This window comes from Lissotriton vulgaris, chromosome 1_2 (assembly GCF_964263255.1).
Source record: "Lissotriton vulgaris chromosome 1_2, aLisVul1.2, whole genome shotgun sequence".
NCBI lineage: Eukaryota > Metazoa > Chordata > Amphibia > Caudata > Salamandridae > Lissotriton > Lissotriton vulgaris.
In genome coordinates, this window is record NC_141686.1 from 146,982,968 (window position 1) to 147,002,400 (window position 19,433).

The following is a 19,433-nucleotide window of genomic DNA, read 5'->3' on the forward strand; positions in this document are numbered from 1 at the left end:
GCCTCAAGGCGCAGTTCCAACAGGAGTTTGTTCCAACTATTGGCTGCCAGGAACCTGAAGGACCTACCCCCCATGCGTACCATTTTTACTTTGGGGATCTTCAAAAGCCCCGAACCAGAGGATCTCAGGTCTCGAGGTGGCTCATATTGGGTAATAAGGTCTTGTAACGGTAGTGGTGCCTTACCGACAATGATGCGATGGAACGTGCACAGAGCCTTAAACTCGATTCTGCTCCTAACTGGGAGCCAGTGAAGCGCCTGAAGCGCTGCCTTCGAGGCCGATCTCCTGGGTAGCCTCAAGACCAGGCGTGCCGCAGCGTTTTGCAACACCTGGAGGCGGTCAAGGCTCTTTCCTGTTGCGCCCAGGTAGAGGAGGTTGCCATAGTCCAGTCGTGCTGTTATGAGGGCAGGCACCAGTGTCTTTTGGGCCTCTGTGGGAAGAAGCTCAAGAACCTTCCGTAGGCTTTTCAGGACACCAAAGCAAGCCCCCACCACCCGGCTAATCTGGGGCCCAAGTGTTAGGTCAGCATCGAGCCATACACCCAGGTTTTTGGCTTCCTGACATGGTATGGGTGCAGACCCCAAACAGGGTGGCCACCATGCCGATGACCACACCGACGGCCCCCCCCCCCAACACGAGCACCTCCGTCTTGCTGCCATTCAGCCTCAGGCAGTTGGTTGACATCATGCATGCTCTGAATCTGTCCGCAGCAAGACCAGGAGCGCGGGATAGGGAGATGACCAGCTGTGTGTCATCGGCATAGGACACTATGCGCAGCCCATGGCCCTCCACTATGGTAGCCAGTGGGGAGACATACAGGTTAAATAAGGTTGGGCTCAGGGACGAACCCTGTGGTACGCCCTGACCCAAATCGACAATTCTAGAGTAGTGGTCCCCCTGCCTGACCTGGAAGCCTCTGTCTACCAAAAAGGACTGGATCCATTTTAGGCAGCTCCTGAAATTCCACCTTTATTCAGACACTGTAGCAAAGTGGCATGTGCTACAGTGTCGAATGCTGCGCTTAGAACCAGAAGGATCAGGGCCATGGTTTGGCTCTCATCCACCCCCTGTCTAATAGTCTCGACCGCCATCAATAGGGCCGACTCAGTGGAGTGGCGGGGCCGGAATCCGAACTGAGTGGCGTGAAGGAGATTTGCTTCCTCCACAAATTCCATCAGCTGGATATTCACAACCTTCTTCGCTACTTTGGCCATATAGGGTAGAAGTGAAATGGGGCGGAGGTTCTCCAGTTTCTCAAAGCTGATCTTTGCCTTTTTTAGTATGGGAAGCACTACCGCCTGTTTCCACCCAATAGGTACCGTGTGGGTCGCAAAGGAAACATCTAACAAATGCCTAATATAGGGCTCCAAAGTCACTAAGCTTTCTGCAAGCCGCTTGGGGGATGTGGGGTTCCTAGGGGAGCCTGATTTTACGGATCTACAGATCTGTATAAGTGTCTCTGGGGAGGGGGTGGTGAGGTTTACCAGACCATGCTGACCCCTAACTTCCCCCGCTGCTTCAGCGAATTCAGACCCTGTTGTCGTTTGGCGCGGGAAGGATGAATACATTTTATCAACTTTTTCTGCGGAAAAATCTGCAATGCGGTTGCACGCGTCCACAGAGCAATCCCCCGATACCACGGATGACTTGGCTACCGAGACAGATTTATATAGTTTAAAGAGTTCCTTCGCAGAATTCTCCGCGTCCCTAATCTTCTCTGCGTAGTAGGCTGCTTTAGCCTTCCTAATCAGCCAGTGATATACCCGCCTCATCACTAGATGCTCCTGTTTAGCCTGGGTCATAAAAGCCACCCTCCACTGCCTTTCAGAGTGCTTACACTTCCCTTTAGCCAATCGCAGTTCCTCATTGTACCATGGGGCCATTCTCTGTGTGCGGCGCCCCGCCTTAGTCTGACAGAGTGGGGCCATGGAGTCAAGCGCCTCTATAATACGCTTGTCCAGATTACTGCTTGTTGTTTCCACATCCACCCTGCCCGGTCTCCCACCTTTGGTGAGTGCCTCCTCAAACCTCGCCTGAGAGAATTTTGCCCACTTCCGGCTCAAATAGTTAAGGGGTGCCTGTTCCATTATTCTCGCGCCCGGAATCTGTATCACAAAGGGCACCAGAAAGTGGTCTGACCAAGGAACCGGAATAGTGGGTTTAACCTCTACTTCCCTCCAATTCACAAATATCAGGTCCAATACGTGGCCCTGCTGGTGAGTGGGGGTCTTCACTCTCTGATCCAGCTGGAGTGCCTGCAGTTCCTGACAAAACCCTGCCGCCCCTCTGTCCAGGGAGTCTTCCACATGTATGTTTAGGTCCCCTAGCACGAGGAACTTATCTCTGCGTAGAGCGGCCTCTGTTATTCCCTCTACCAAGCTGGCAGCAAACCTAGGCAGGGGACCCGGAGGTCTATAGATCAAAAAGCCCTTCACCGTGGTACCCCCATTCACCCTAATGGTGAAAGCACTTGTCTCACTGTCAGTAATCAACATTTGCTCCATTTGACAGCCTAGCGGCTGCTTAAATACAATAGCTATACCCCCCTCTGCCAATAGGCCTGTCCTGCCTTGTCATCAGATACCCTTCCGGTAAGACCTCAGTAACATCAGGGTCTGAATCCATATCTAACCATGTTTCCGTGAGGAACAATAGGTCGAGTTGTTTATCCGCAAGCAGGTCATAAACATCTAGTCTGTGTTTGCGAAAAGATCTAACATTGAGCAGCCCACAAGCTAAGCTGGTATGCTCTTGCTTGCCCTCCCCTCCTATGTTGCATACATAGTTGCAGTGTTTACAACCTGCACCCTCCTCCACTCTTATGCTGTGTAAGCAAGCATTCGGGGTTTTGGTGCGGAAGCTCAGGAGAAGCTCTTTGCTCCAGGTCCTTCGGACTCCCTTTTGACCAGGGATCATGGCCCTGGGCCGCGCCCGGCCGCGGATGGGCGCAGACGGGCTTGCCTTCAGCGCACCGCCGGCGCGCCCGCTGCGCTCGTCTGCTGCGATGCCGAGCGGCCATCCGCTTTTTATCTCCCCCAGCGTCCAGATAGCCTAGAGCGCTGCCTGTCCTCCCCCGCGCAACGGAAGTGGCTGCCTTGGACCTTCCATGCCCTCCGCACAATCGGTGCTAGTCACCGTGTCAGAACGAGGCGGGAAGGAAGAGAAACGAGAGCAGCCCCCCGGAGCGGTGACGCGTGCCTGCAGGTAAGCCCTCAGCAGTGTCAACAATAGTGCTGAAGTGACAATAGCAGCGAAGATGTCTAAGTCGCTCTCCCCACAATGCCAGCAGCTTAGTGTATCCGATGTAGGTCTAAAACTTTGACTTTATCCTGGTCCAGTACGACCAGATGTCCCAGAGTAGCGCTATATGTTCTTAAACACTTTAAAATGGTTAAAATGCATATCTCCGGTTCCCTACATTAGATTTTTGTTGTTTTGGTATCATTACGGTCATTAAAAATATTTCCTATTTTTATAAATTGATGTGAGAATGTTATTGTGTGTTGTGTCTTACTTATTTTTTTCTTGACCCACAAGTTTGGCTTGACTGCTCGTCACCTACCAAGCGTTGAGCATGGGGCTAATTTACTGAGACCTTTACTCGACCCTTTACCATGTTGGTGGCCCTATTACTAGTGGTAGGTGCATACTTAACCCTATCAATAATCCACTTTCCAACAAACCCCAATTGAGTGGTAGAGACAGGGAGGCAACCTACTGAAGGCACTTTCAAGCCACAGAAGGAGTGCTCTAGGGTATCCACCTGTGAAATCTAGTTTCTGATACTGACTGATGATTGTCTACAAGTAACTAAAGGCACCTTTAAGCACCCGGTCAATGCTCTGCACACAAGAACGTTTTAGGCATGGTATAGAGGGAAAGTGCCCTGGGCCCCCGCTTTCCAAGGGGCTCCTAGGAAATGGAGCTTTTTCTCTACCTCATTCCTTTCTATTTCTCCTTTTCAAATGTAAAAAGATGTCAATATCGTTAGACATCACAAGGCTTAAGTTAGTAGAAAATGGGTAAAAAAAATCCGAAGTTGTTCCGAATAAAGTCCCCAAAATATTTCTTGCCCAGGGCCCCCAAAATACATAATACTAGAAATTATATATTCAGTCATGGTATTAATTCTGCGCATGAGCGGAGCAAGCCCAGTCCCTTAGCATGGCTTGCTGAGCTTTTTTAGAAGGAAACTCCTTATGTTGACCAAAGATGGGGAGAAGAGGGTGAGTGGGTGAAGGGAGGAGGTAAGGAAGTAAGGAAGTGAACAGACAGAGCACGAATTATGGACCCACCTGGCCTAAACAGAAAGATGCCAAAGGAACACAAACTTAAGCTGGTGCCCTTCAACTAGATGGAAGGGCAAAATTCTGTCTGGTCACTAGTATGTGGCCCCTGAAATATTTCTGAGAGTGTGTTTAGCTCTCAGAAAGTTGACTGGGTAGACGGAAGGAGGGGGAGGGAAAAGACTATGGCCCATGAGGGGGAAGCAATGGAGTCAGCAATATGCAGGAAACAGAAAGCCTGGTATACAATAAACAGCAATCATCGGAGCAGGAGGACTACATTTGAATAAGTTTACACTAGTTTTGCTGCTCAGGGCCAAATATGTGGATCAAAGCAGCAACTTACATGGTTACAATGCGCGTTCACTTTTGCCTCACAGTGAGGTTCTGGGGCCGGGCAGGGTGTGCAGTAGGTCTTCAGAGCACTGGCACAGTAGAGTCCTTGTGATGATCTGGCTGATGATGGTTTAAAAAAGCTCTTGGAAGTGAGTCTGCCTGCGGCTGAAGGTCTAAGCTCACCACCATTCTGAAAAGAGAAATCAATGGGTGTGGGGCCTCGAGAGGAATCAATAAAGCAACTCCAGCTCTAAGAGTACTAAATCAGATGCAAATCAATTTATATAGAGACAATTCAGTAACTATAACGACACACACCCATGTTGACCAGCAGCCAACTTAGATCTTGAAGAACTGCAACATATATTGTTATTCGCAAACAGGTGGGAGGCCACACATACCATAGAGGTTGGGCTGTCTAAAGGTTGCCAGGTCCTTCTCACAGTTCTTACACATGTCAACAACTGGCCCTCATCCTCTTTGACCCATCAGCTGACTCTGACAGAAAAGACCCTGAGCCCGATTCACAGAATGAACTTAAGACTCAATCCTAAACTTACTACTATTTTGGTATTCATAGAATGCACTTACTACTTTTGATATTCAGAGAATGAACTTATTACTTTTGGTATTCACAGAAGTTAGGATTTTGTCTTAAGTTTGTTGTAAGACAAACTTAAGATAGACTTAAGACAAAATCCTAACTTCTGTGAATGCCAAAAGTAGTAAATTCATTCTGTGAATGCCAAAAGTAGTAAGTGCATTCTGTGAATACCAAAAAAGTAGCAAGTTTAGGATTGAGTCTTAAGTTCATTCTGTGAATCGGGCCCTCTCTGATTCTGCTCAATGGCAACAATTGTCATGGGTGTGGACATGCTGCCATGGGGCTGCTTTACAGTTGCCAAGGGACTATATTACTGAGCTCTACTGGCAACTGCTGTACACAAATGAACATTAACACACCTTCAGATGCACATGCTAACTGGCAGCATTGTCTTAATGTATCTCAACAACATCTGAATAGGAAAAGCTACCATTTGCAGAATGGGATAGAACAACATTAGGGCTTGTAAAAGAGGTGTTGTGAGCTACCCTCCCCTCTCGTTCTCTTATCCCCATATTCTGGGATCAGCTCTCAAGTTGCAAAACATTAGAAATCTAAGAGCTGTATTTGACACATTCATTGGCTAAACAGTAATTTTCCAAGTTTCATACTGATTTGATAAACCCCAAGGTGGGCTACAATACATGCAGATCCATTCGGAAGCCGGGATGTACACACTATTTGCTTTGCAACTGGATAAGCAAGCCAGCTTCAAACTAATAAGTAGACCTCCTAACTGTATATTTGCAATGGGTTGCCAATCAGCCTACCTAAATATAAATCATTTAGACAGGCCACAATTTACTACTCCCTATGAATGGCTGCAGACCACTATCCTTGCATTTGCTTTCGCAAATGGATTTTTTTTTGTATGCAGCCGTTGTCCAGAGGAGCTGCTTTAAAAAAATGGGGCTTATATACAAGCCCTAGGCATTGCCCGTGTGCCACTTTTAATATGGGGAAAAACTGATATACTGGCGTCACAGGGGGTATGTAGTTAAGACCTAGTGTTTCCCGGCTGGGAACACAAAGGCGGGACCAAGCTGTGGTGCACAACTTCCCCTTTGCGAATCAGATCGACACAGGTGTCAATATCTCATCAATGGCCAAACTTGCTAATACAAAATCATATAGGGGAAGATTTACAAGCCCCTTGCGCATCATTTACGCCGCTGTTGCATCACTTTTGTGATGCAGCGGCGGCGCAAATCCTGCTCCATGGTGCAGGGGTACTTACAACGTGACACATCTGGGTGATGCGTCACTTTGTAATGCCCTGCGCCACATGTAGGCGTTCCTGCACAGGAGGGGGGGGGCGTTCTGGCGCAGGAACGCCTCCTAAAAGTGGCTGAGTGAAATCTACAAGATTTCACTCAGTCACTTTTTGGCCCATGCTGCGTCAAAACCCTGCGCCTGCCTGAAGCAGGTGTAAGGATTGACGCAGCATTAACTAGATAGGGCCCCCACAGCATTGCTGGAGCTGCATCGCGCTTGCGACGCAACTCCAGCAATGCGTCACTTTTACGGCACAGATGCGTGACGCATCTGTGCCGTTTTTGCACCATGGTGCGCCGCATTGTAAATGCGGCGCATCCATGAGGGGGGAGCTGCGGCGCACAATAACTGGCGCATCCCTGCTGATTTGCAGGGATGCGCCAGTTATTGTAAATATGCCCCATAGAATCTAGACCTGGTGGCCTGATTCTCAGGAAGTTTAACTCTCATGGTCTTCCTCAAAGACTTCCCGTAGCTCCTGCTCCAAAAACAGGAATTAATGAAAGATTAAGGGCTTTATTAGATGAGGCTCGGAAAGCTTCCGACCGCAGTTGCAGTTTTATCAGTGAAGCAACGTTTGGTAACTCTTTTATTCTTTTAATATTTCATTTTCTTAGCCCCCAGACACGCGTGTTTGCTTTTTATGAGCTCTTTGGTGAAACATAGCAGGTACTGGGCATTACACTTATTTGCCTCGTAACATTTAAAGCCCAGTGTTTCTTAACCTGGGAACCATTTTATAAAACATTTTACTTTCTTAGCTCCGCACACTTTGTATTTCATTCTTCACGAGCTCTTTGGCGGAACACAGCAGATATCCTCCTCAGGATGCTATGTCTAGCTCATCAGGCCTTTTATAATTTCAAGCCCTCTCTACCTCAAACTAAATTGATGCCCAAACATCCTGCTAGAGTTCTTAGGCCAGCCTCTCTTTGTCTGTTTCAGACCCCTTGCTTTTACTGCCGCAGAATAGGCGGTCACATCTTCTCCTGTCTTGCCACCAAGCAATGGAAACTTCTTCTAGTCAAGCTCTGACTCCATTTCAATCATCGCGCCTTCCCTAGGGTCACCAAAACATGGCTTTTCTCTTCTTAAATCTTTGTGCTCAACTGGTCAATCTTTCATCAGAAGTCTCCTCTAATGGCTAGAGTTGTTGACCTTGAAGCTGGGAAACCGGGCTGGAGTCTAGGCAGTGATGCTCAACAAACTGTGATTCTGGGAAATCTACCTGTGCCTAACAAAAAATAATGTGGCTGTCTGTAATGCAACTGGTGCTCATGTAAAGCGCTCTCATACCTTCAGAATTAGTTCACGCTATATACAACTCCGAAAAAATAAAAATAAAATAGCCTTTTCGGGTGATTGTCACACTTAATAAATGCCAAGGATAGGCCCCTTGAAAGACACAGCGTTGTTTTCATGAATAATACCCATTGAGCCTAATTTTCCAAAAATTATTTTCACAAAATACCAAAATCAAAGATGAAGTACATCCGGGGTCAGCATTGTCATTCATGCATTTCAGTCTATTGTGTGTGACTCTGCTGTCCCAAATTCTCTATACCCACAAAAATGACAACCACATGTTGATGATACTCTGACCCATCTCATGGTTGAGGACCACTCTGGAGATCTCCCTAATGTGACCCACTGACTATGACAGTTGAGCACTGGATGCAGGAATAGCCTCTGGCTCTGCTTGAATGAGAAGTCTGATGTACTATTTACATGTCCTTTAAGCCCCCTTCCTCTTCTCATTGCCTGCCCTGATCCACCGGGTACTCCTCTACTACCTGTAGGTAGACTCTAGTAAATTTGGAATGAGGTTCACTAGTGAGCACTCCTTCCTAACCCAAATGAATACAGTCACCTATTCAGAAACCCACATTATTCCTCACAATAACAGTGTCCCACTTTACTACTATGATGGCAGCCACATGGAGCATATTCTCTGAGCCACCAGGAGACTCATTATGCTCGACCAATGAAATGGAAAAGACCCCATCACCGCGACAGTAAAGTCCCTCCACTGGCTACAGGTAAAAGATCACAATTTGAAACGCACTTCCTTCTCCACAATGGTCTTCAAGGTACCTGCCCAAATTATCTCACCAAGATGTTTGATCCCTGCCAACCACCCGATAGGCAATCAAAATCCACTCACCAAAAGGCAGGTGATACAGAAATTTGTAGGAAGATCTGTCCATGATCAGAGTACCACGTTTTGTAATACTATTCCACCACATCCAAGACTCCAAAATAATTTTCTCAGATTCAGGTCACCAAAAACTCACTCTTTCATTCTGGTGACATGTGCCAGGGCTTTTATTGTTTAGATAATGTTACAGACAGGACAGGGTTTTCTGCATGGTCATTGTCTGTGCATTGACTATATTGATGCATGTGTGGTTTAAGGCCCAAAAGACAGTACTGTTTAGAATATACTTGGGCTTCTTAGTTTTATCTGTATTTAGACTTAGAAATTAGGTGTGCTCAATTGTCAAGTCTTTTCCCGTTTCTCTGCCTAACAAGCCAGAAAAAATGATTTTTTACCTTGTGCATTTTTTGTGTTTCATGGTAGTCGACGGTCTGCATTGCAAGTGTAAGTAAACTTGTAAGTTTCTGTATCAGAGCTACTGGAGAGATTTAACAGGAACAGTCTACGTTCCTGTTAAATACTAAAAACGTAGACATTGTTTATCATCCAGTGAACAAATATAGGAGTTAAGCGAGAGTAAAACCTTAGGTTGACGGTCTCCAGAATGGCGGGAAATTAGATGATAGGCCACGGAGTTGCTGTGGGAAAGATGACTGAATCAATTCCTGATGTTAGGTCCTACTCTAGACAGTAATGTAATGTCACATGGAAAGCCTGTTGGAAAGAGAGTTTTGGCGCTCATAGCAGGTCCCCTTCTCCCTGCGGCCTCCGGTTGGGGGTCAAGGTAGCTTGTGTCTGTTATTGAGAACTCTGCCTCTCTCTAAATTGCAGGTGTGATCTAACCAGGAGCAGCCAGGGCAGGTAAGCATGGTGGGGCGGGGTGGAGGGGGGAGTTGACAGACGAAGACAAGGGAAAATAACATAGAAAAAAAGAAAAGCACTTACTTGCGCTCACCACATGGCCAACTGTTTGTTGACGCGAGCGCAATGTAAGCGGTTTTCTTTTTTTAATGTTATTTTGTAAGACGGGTGATTAGAAGTCCTTTTCTTGCCAGCCCTGGCTCCAGACTACCTTTAGTGGGTAATGAGCCCTTTGTGTGGGGACAAGACTCCTCCTATTCAGGTGTAAGTGTCAGTCCCTCCCTACCTTCCTGCCCAGGAAGAGCCATCAAAATGCAGATGAGTTCTGTGTTTGTGGCAGTCTAGAGGGAATGCACAAAATAAAGCTGTCACCCACCCCAGATGTGTATTGGAGACAAGTTGCAGACATACACAGCTGTAAGAGCAGAGAAATGGCAAACCTTCTAAAAGTGGCATTTCTACAATAGTAATGTTAATACCAACATTTACCAGGAAAGAGTAGTTATTATTTCCATTCCAAAGATATAAAACATTTCTAATCAGGAATAACACCTTAAAAGTGGAATTCCAAATGGTGACCAATGAGAGGAGCAGGCCTCACAATCATGAAAAACGAATGTAGGTGTTTTTCACTACCAGGACATGTAAAACGTAAAAGTATACGTCCTACCTTTCGGTTACACAGCAAGCTTACCTTGGGACTCTGTAGGGCCTACCTTATGTGTAATAAAAGGGGAGTTTCAGGCTTGGCAAGGGTTTTTAAATGCCAAGTTGAGGTGGCAGTAAACTGGAATATTCTTTCTGCTGGAAGAGCTGAGGATCTGCCTAGTGCCAGAAGTCTCCCTGATGAGAGAGGTAAGGAGTGCAGGCCTGCACGAAGAGAGACTGATCAGGAGGAGAAAGCCAGCATTGTCCAATTTGAGGACACCCAGAGAAAGCAGATTGCCTGACACAGCAAATCCACAATCAACCCATTCTGTAGTGGATATCCAGGTCCCTCTCTTTGCTTCCTGTCGAGAACAATAACACCCTGAGATAGGCTACAGCTACCTTGCCATGTGAATATCTGCACTGTCTTAGAAGGGAAACAACTGCTTGCGAACAGTCTGGATTGGCTTTCACTGCTTTTCAGTTCGATCTGTCTCTCCTGCTCAAGTGGGCCACAACTGCTTTGTGTGAGATGTCTTTGCAACAGCCCAAAATTGGGCAACTGCCTGAGATCCGTGCACCGGCACGAGCTTACCATGTGATCTGTCTGTGTTGCAGGGATTCTGCTCAGGAATAGTACTAGGCTTGGGACCATAGAACATCAGCATGCAGGGACTGAGTCACCATACTGCCTCAGTATCCATGAGTGTGAGTCAGACCAGCTATAGTGCCTCACTTGCCCTCCTAACCTTACCAGAGGAACAAGTGAATTGGCACCCCCAGAACATAACTCTCTCGATCCTCTCAGGAACTGCGGTACCAGGATACACCCTTTCGTTCTTTCACTTGTCTACAAATGAGATAACCAGGAGACACAAATAATGTTTAGAACATTTATTCAAACTATCGTCCTCTGACATGTAGTATCCGTGCCACAATCAGCCAACAAATACATAATAAAAATACTGTTAGCATGTTTATTAATCCATACAGCATGAAAATATTCATGTTATAGAACTGAGTGACCTAACCCACCTCCCCTGCTACTAAAGCTAAATGATTATATGAAAGATTACTGGGATTATCAGCATACCCCGTACCTTATCATAAAGAGGTGGACGCTCTACATCTCAAAGGACGCAGTGCTCTTGTCTCAGAACTCTTATTCCATGTATGTGTTTGTGGCTCTTGTACCCATCTTTATGATAGGACATGTGTGCACATAAACAACAGCTGCATTCTTGTGTTATGTCTAGGTGCTTGTGCCTGGTCAGAAAGAATAACAAAGGACACTGTTTTTTGACCTTGTTGGTGGTGCTCAGACTAAATCCCAGGAAAACAACAGAACATGAAAACATACGGAGGTTACGTGTGAAAGTACAATATGGCACAAAGGCAAACATGTTTATACAATAACATGTGCAAAGGAAAATGAGGCCTACAGTGTGTAAAGTTAGGCTAACATAGGGAAAACTGCAATAGGACATGCAGAAAACACGACTCCCTCCCCTTGGTCAAGTTAATAGCAATAAGAAGACAATAGGTATTTCCAATGTATTCAACAAGTAAACACACTCAAAGCTTTGTTGCAGAAATGTGAATGACTAAACAAAAAATACTAACATTAGATGCAAAAGTCAACTGGTCAGGATAATAACACTAAAAATATATTAGGCATTACCAATGTACTCAACGCTTTGTTGCAGAAATGTGAATGACTAAAAAAAAATAATAACACTAGAATCAAAAGTCCAATTTGAAAAACTGTCAAATTATGGTGATTTGGAGGAATCCATAACGTTTCTCGCCATTTTAAAGGCTAAAGACTCCATGAAGGAATCCAACTCCGTGCATAATGATTGGTCAACAGCCTAAGTCACGAGCTCTAATGAACAAACATGCTCTCTAGTCTAAGCTGATGCCGAGAGAGTTAGCCGGCAACCTGCTTCTGGGTTAATAAAGCCTGTTTCCTGTGATCCACATGCCGCTACACACATTTCCTCATATGTTTAAGGCTCAAACCTTGCATTGTGAAGAAGTAGCAAGCCGAGTGCCCATTCAAAGGGACACAAGATACAGTGGAACATGGGTGGCATACAGGTAAACCAGGCAAGCTGGAATGTCAAAGACCAATAAAGATCCAGAACCTGTAGTAGAAGCATTCAAAAAATATGATCCATACACTCAATGTAGTGCTGGAGAAAAGCCAGTTCCAGAGTGCCAATAAAAAGAACATCAATTGCGGAGAAGCAGGAACAGGACAAGAATGCCACAAATGAGGAATAACAGTCACTGCAGACTTCCAAATACACTATAGCAAATGAAGTGAATAAAGCAGTTGAGTAATCGAAAGACGGTATGAAAAGACCTAATGAGGCCGGAGTCTACAACCTTAAAAAAGTGGGCAAGGCCGGAGGTACTAGAGGCATTAAAGCTTTGATGCACTAATTCCCAGAAATGCAGGGGAAGGTTAGTGTTTAAGAGTTAGTATATTTCACTAGATGCTCTAGCCACCTATAATTCAGAGGTCTCGCAAGCAGATGTAAGAGCTACTTCTTGTTGAAACAATAATTTTGAGTCTGCTCAGCTTGTTAAAGTTTGCCTTCTAAGTCGTAATGGAAGGCCACAGTGATCTATCTACTATCCCATGCAGAGTGCGGGAACAGGACGTTAATGCAACAAGTGACTAACTGGGAAACGGACACAATATACGGGACTTCAGCCCGCATTCCACAACAGGCTTGATCACTAAGCATTAGATAACTCCTGTTACAGAATACAGTAATTAAGGGGAGAATTGTGGGTTCAGGAATTCTTTTAGAAAACAAGCCAAATTGGGTGCTGAAGTGCTGCATGCACCGTGAATGCCCGATAGTAGAGTTGCATTCTTCACCAGTGATAAAAACGTCCTTGTCGCCATGTTCACAAAGATAAGCAAAGGGAAGTGGCCATACTTCATTTATGTAACTACTACCTAGGAGTTCATATCTACATACATTAACATTTTCATGCAAGCAGTGAATTGAAATATCAAAATAGGCAGTGAAATAACTCAGTGAATCAACCACACTGCTGAAAGCATTTCAGCTATAATGAATGGAAGTTGGTCTGATTTTTCTAAAAGCAGCATTGTGTAGGTTGCAATTGTCATGGCCATTGTTGTGTACATGTTAAATTAAAAGGTGTAAACAAGTCAGGACAATTCAAATAATGCCATGGACCGCGCCCATTTTTAAGTGTGTGAAGTGTCCAGCTAAACTGCATAATAGAGCTAAGCTGACTTTGCCCATGATACAGCGTAGACATATCGCTTTGCACAATATCAATAACAGATGATACAATATTGTTAAAGTTATAAATACGAGATGACAACGTATTAATACTATTATCGACAACAGCTAGCACTTTGTCCTAATTATCTTGGTCTATTTGTCAGCTTCCATTTGCGATAATTTCCAGATTTCATCATAAGTATCATATATATATATATTATAGAACGTAGAGATATGGGACATAAAAGAAAATCTGATGAATTCATGTCCTCGGACAGGAAAGGAAGATTTTATTTTACTTCATCCAGTGTGGAATGTTCCAACCATTGTTGACATAACTTACCCATTGAATAGGTGGTAATAATACTAGAATGTATTGACTGTAAATATCGGGGATCAGGTCTGTTTGATTTAAAACACAGTGTGGAATTATGAAAATGAGCACGTTTCTTTTTCCGTTTGGTACCTGTGGCTCGCTTACCGCTCCTCTCCGCCACCGCTCCTCCCTCACGTTTGCTTTGATCAATGCTTACTTTGAGCCCTACCTCATCCACCGCTCACCACTCCTACCCGCCGCCGTTCCTCACTGCCTGCCCGCCGATCCTCACCGCCTGTCACCACCTGTCCCCCGCTCATGTCCGCTGCTCCTCCGCTCGTCACTGCTCCTCCCCGCGCTGATCTCCGCCGCTCCTCGCGCTCGTGTATGCCGCTCCTGATGTAAGCGCGCACGTCACGGCCGGCGCTACTTTGAAGGGACTACTTTTTTTTTTAACTTGTACTTTTTAAATAACGTATTTATTTTTAATTTATATAGCCTATGTCCATCTGCACACCCTGAGGATTACAACGATGTATCGGGTATGTGGATTCGCACTGTGGTTCCCGAGTTTACCAGCCTCAAAGCCTCAAAGTTCTTCCTTTATAATAGTAGTATAGATATATATAAGCTTAGTTTGAGTATGGATATATTTCTTTATGAGAATTGGAGTTAATTTGAAATTATATGACATGGGGTCTGAGGTTTGTGCTAATACTGTCCTCACTGACACAGATGTGTGACATGCTTCATCATAGGGCTGCTTACAAAACACCCCAGCGTAGCCACGTGTGGGGTGAAGCAATAGGGCAGGGGAAGACTATAAAACACAAAGAGACACAAAATAATTATACAGTGACTGGGAGCAACGGTAGTGAAAGTGCAGTGTAGTGTGATTTAAAACTAGCTCAGATGTGTCGCTGTGACTAAAACTTTATTCCTGGATCTTCTGGCCAGAGTTAAAAAATGTTAAGGATGGTGGTGAGTGGGAGATACTATGTGCCACTAGCACCCCTCCTTTACTGCCAGTTTTGCAGAAAAGAACAGCCATTCTGTGGCATACTGTTATGTATCGGCCACACACAGTGTAGTTTGTCTGCTTTAAGTCATGGTTCATTCTCTCCACAATTAAATTTCCCTCGGGTCTATACGGAGAAGAAACATGCACCTGCTATCTTTGGACTTCATTGAATCATGGTACGTCTTAGAGGCGAAAGCCGGACCTTGGTCCAAGTGGAATGCACAGCAGGCTTACGTCCCGCTAAAGACACGCAAGTCTTTAATAACAGTTTGAGCATCAGCCAAGCGCTGCAGCCAAACCCAGAGGAACATAGACCAAGAATCAACTGCAACCAAAATATATTTGAATGCAGTATCAGAAATTAGAGGGACGCAGTGATCTAAATAAATACAGCCAAAACATTTGTTAGAATTAAACAGTTGTGTCTGTGGTGGATGAGAGACAGTACAACATTTAATTTGTTGACATAAGCCACAACATAAAACATATTTTCTGGTATGTTAGTATAAACCTTGCCACCAATATCTATGCTGTAAAAGTGAAATGGTGGCAGCCACACCGGCATGTGCAGTAGCTATACCTTTTTGTGCAGTCACAATGAAGTCATTTCTGTGGTCCGCGTTAGAAATCATGCGATGCCAATGGCAGGAATAGTTACAAAAGGGTCCTTTAAATGATAAGAAATTTAGAAGGAAAGCCCTTTGGCAAGAGGGAGCCGCTTTTAGTAGCATTTATAGAAACCAAAATATCATTGTCTATACGTGTCTTAGAGTGAGTATATTGCGGCTATTTTGGCTGTGAGAACTGCAGATTTGGCAGCTTCATCAGCCAAAGAATTCTCTAAGGTGTGTGCTCCCACACGCTTATGGTTCAAAATATGTATAACATGAGTGTGTAGCAACCTATCCTCAAGATATGCCACTTTAACCCAAAGCAACTTGTGCTTGATTGTGGTATCCTTAGAATCTCTGTAATAATTTTGTTTAAAAAAATGTCAATTATCATTAAAAGATTGTATGCATCGGGCAAACCGGGCGCTATTAGAGACAAACTTATTGGTGGCAAAGCGTGATATTGCAGCCCAATGGAAATCTCCCAGGCCCCCTATGCCAGCAATATGGAGAAGGGGAGTGGATTGGTGTGCCCAACAAGAGAAACCAGTCTATGAGGCTAGGGGCTATCCAGCTAAACATGTCAGGGTGTGGAATAAGTGGTTTGAGGGGGGAAATATGGATTTGATTTAGCAATGCTGCCATAGGGAATGTGATTACATTTTGTATTGGGTTCTTCGTCCTGTCACAGTCATACATGTAATGCTGTTTACCTCCATCGGGGGTTCTGTATTATAATGAAAACAATAAAAAGGTGTTCATAAAGGAAAAAAAGATTGTATGCAATAAGATGAATCACACACAATCAGTGTGCGGAATTTAGGATCTGCATTTTCAAGTTCAAGAAGCACATCCTTCAATTCAGCCAACAGCGCAGTGCTTTCTCCAAGAGACTGTGGGCGAGTAATTTGGGGGTAAACAAATGCCATCAGAGATAGTACCAAGAATGATGGTACATTCTGCAGAATATTGCTGCTTAGAACCTATAGCCGGTTGAGCCGAACCATCAGTGTAATGATGCACTTATATTGGTGAAGAGGCAGAATCGAAGACGGCAAGGGGTAAACATATTCGTATTGCAAAACTTCTTGTGCTTGCAGAGAAAGGTCAAAGACAAAGTCTACATCCATGCCTGTTAAGGATGTAGCCCACTGTATCCAACGAGGTGTTTACCTTTAGCAGGTGGCTGCTCCTTCAGGATGGCCATCTGCACAGTGGAAGCAAAACACATTTCTGTAGGTGAATTTAAATGAGTTTTATATGCAACAGAGACTGTTTCACATTCGTTAAAGGTGACATTAGTAAATCCAATTGCACCCAGTAAAGCGAGGATGACCAAGTTTGTAGTACTGACATGTGTAAGTAAATGGCGTTTCAAGCAACTCAGACTGTAAGGGCCCCATTTATGAAAAGTGTTGCAGCGCTGTGGTAAAACAGTGATGCATCACTTTTCAGTGCGCCCTCCTTCCGACACTATGAATGCTGTACGATGCTAATGTCGCAAGGATTGACAGGTACATCAGGAACCCTGACGTATCTGTTGATGCAAAAATGGTGCATCGCTGGAGCATGTCTGGAAACTCTAGCAATATGTCATTTTACATGGGGCAAGCTCCACGTGAAAAGGCCTGCGTCACCCCTTACTCCTACTTCAAGTAGGTGTAAGGATTTGATGCAGTGAGGCCATAGAAGTGTAACAATGAAATCTCATGGATTTCACAGCAACACTTCTATGAGCATTTTCTACCGTGGAATGCCCACCGAGCATACATTATACCTGTTGCAGGTATACTGTCGCGCAGGGGTCTACAAAGTGATGCATCTGCCTAGAAGGGCCACTTTGGTAAAAATGGCGCAGTGTAGCACATTTTGTACACCGCTGAGGTCACAAAAAGTGATGCAACAGCGGCATAAGGGCCTCATAAATAAGGCCCTAAAGATCTGAGTGGGGGAGTGTGCTCCGACGTCCAGCTGGAAGCAGAAAAATCAGGTTGTATTAAGGCATAAAGTAGTTTAATACGTTGGGCATAATCAGGTATATAAGTTCTGCCAAAATTCAAGAATCCCAGCAGAGACTATAATATTCTAAGTGTACTTGGAGGTTGTAATTGTGCACACTTCTCTGAAAGATGAGGGGCAAGACTTTGTCCCTCTTTGCTAAGTTTTTATCCCAAGTTTTTATCCCAAGAAAAGGACACTGAAAAAAGCTAAGTAAGGTTTTTAAAGTTAAACTTCTAACAATGTTGGCAAATGCAAAATAATATGATCCACTCTTGCCAAATTGGCGTACAGCTCATCATCTGTCAAGTAGATATCATTTATGTACGACGAGTTTCAAGGTTGACATCATGAAAAATTGACATAATCTGTGCTCCAAAGATTCCCGAGCTGTTCTTGTGGCCCATGGGAACGTGGGCGTAGTGCCTCTAAAAACTGAGGGAGCTAAATGCAGACCAGTTGCGGCTCTCTAGATCTAAATTGTGACTGAAAAAACTATTGGAAATATCCAAGGTAGTTTTATAATTTTTGTAGACCTTTTTATTAATGAGTACTGTGCTATGCATATTTGGTACAGCAAATGTGCATGCATGGCTATGTAAAGCTCTTTAATCTAAAACTATGTGATAGGAATTATTTGTTTTCAGAACAGGAAAAAGTGGAATAATCATCTGAGGTACATTGGGTTCAATCCCTCCCTGGTACTCCAGGTGGAAAATAATTTTGTTTGATGTGCGCTTTATAGTTTAATAGGATACTGTGGTTGTACCTGGGAGTAGATCATAGAGGAATAATGCGTTAAAGAGAATCATTATTCCAACCTCTATGATTACGATAAAGTGCAGAGGCCAATGCAATGGCCCATTCAGAGGCATAAGCCTGTTTGACTTCGTCAGGGACATGGTGTGAGAAAGAAGGTGTAGTGTAGTTCCTATATTCCCAATAGGCTCTGCGAATTGGAATAATATGTCCTATAGATAAGACGTAGGACTTAAGTCGACCAGGTCTCTATCAAATATATTAGACTTAATTGTGAGTGCCAGCTAGCTCAGAGGTCACTAGAAACTTTCTCGAATAAACAAGAAGGGATTAGTCTCTGACAACCGCATAAACATGACAACTTTGTTTCCCCTAGAACTGGAACAATATCTTCAGAGTCGTGGAAACAATAGATAACTATTTCACTCAGTCAATCGTGCATGCTTCGTTTCTACAGAGCTGCAGAGAAATAGAGAGACAGGCGTTTCAATAAAAGGGTTTATTGAACAGTCTTATTTCTCATGCAAGAGATATGAACTGCTACAATCGTTAGATTGCGAAGTGTAATGCGTACAGCGCAAACAGTAATATAAAATAATACTGTAATAGCAGAGGCTGTTGCTATGACATATATAAAAATACATACATAAATAACACTGGCTAAAAATACTCAACTGGTGCTTCTAAAATACGCCTACCCCAATATACCTAACCAAGGTCTAGTACCAGGGAAGAAGTAGGAGCTGTTTAGCATAGGTTTTAGTTCTGCCAAGAATTGCCAAAGGTTTCTCCAGGATCTAATCAGCTCCATACCTTAGAATGAGAGAGGTTGGTATCTCTTTCACGGGACTCGATTTCCCAACACCCTTCAAGGGAAGTCAGAAACACTGGAGATGGATTCTCGGCAGGAGGATGTCAGCTTCTTGTCAGTGTGTCATCTGGAGAGTTGGCTTCCTTCGGCGCTTGCTGTAGCGAGCTGCGTCGTGCAAGTAGGTAGTCGAACTGCACCAAACCACACAGGGCTTTACTATAGCAAGTGAAGGTATATTTATACCTTGAAGGTGTTTAGGAATGCCAGTATTGACGTAAAATGTGAGCATATGAACGTCATGAATGAACCCCTAAGAAATAGATGTTCATGCATAATAAATGAGTTCTTGGAGAAATCAATATCCAGAGGAGGGGAAGTCCCTTCATCTTAAGAGTCTGGTTTCCAAGAAATCGTTGTGACGTAGATGAATGTATGGAAGTAGCCATGCCTGTATTTGGGTAGCATGGGCTATGCCTA

The 19,433-nt window shown here is 44.4% G+C and overlaps 1 protein-coding gene across 1 annotated transcript in view; it reads right to left on the reverse strand.

The window, feature by feature from the left end:
* Positions 1 to 15,007: 15,007 nt before the first annotated feature.
* Positions 15,008 to 19,433, reverse strand: part of LOC147734718 (uncharacterized) — a 329,689-nt gene continuing 325,263 nt past the window's right edge. The window contains exons 8-9 of the mRNA XM_086952477.1: positions 16,562 to 16,621; positions 15,008 to 15,156 (exon numbers count right to left, since the gene is read on the reverse strand). Coding sequence (XP_086808603.1) covers positions 15,008 to 15,156; positions 16,562 to 16,621 — 209 coding nt within the window. The remainder of the gene's footprint in view (positions 15,157 to 16,561; positions 16,622 to 19,433) is intronic.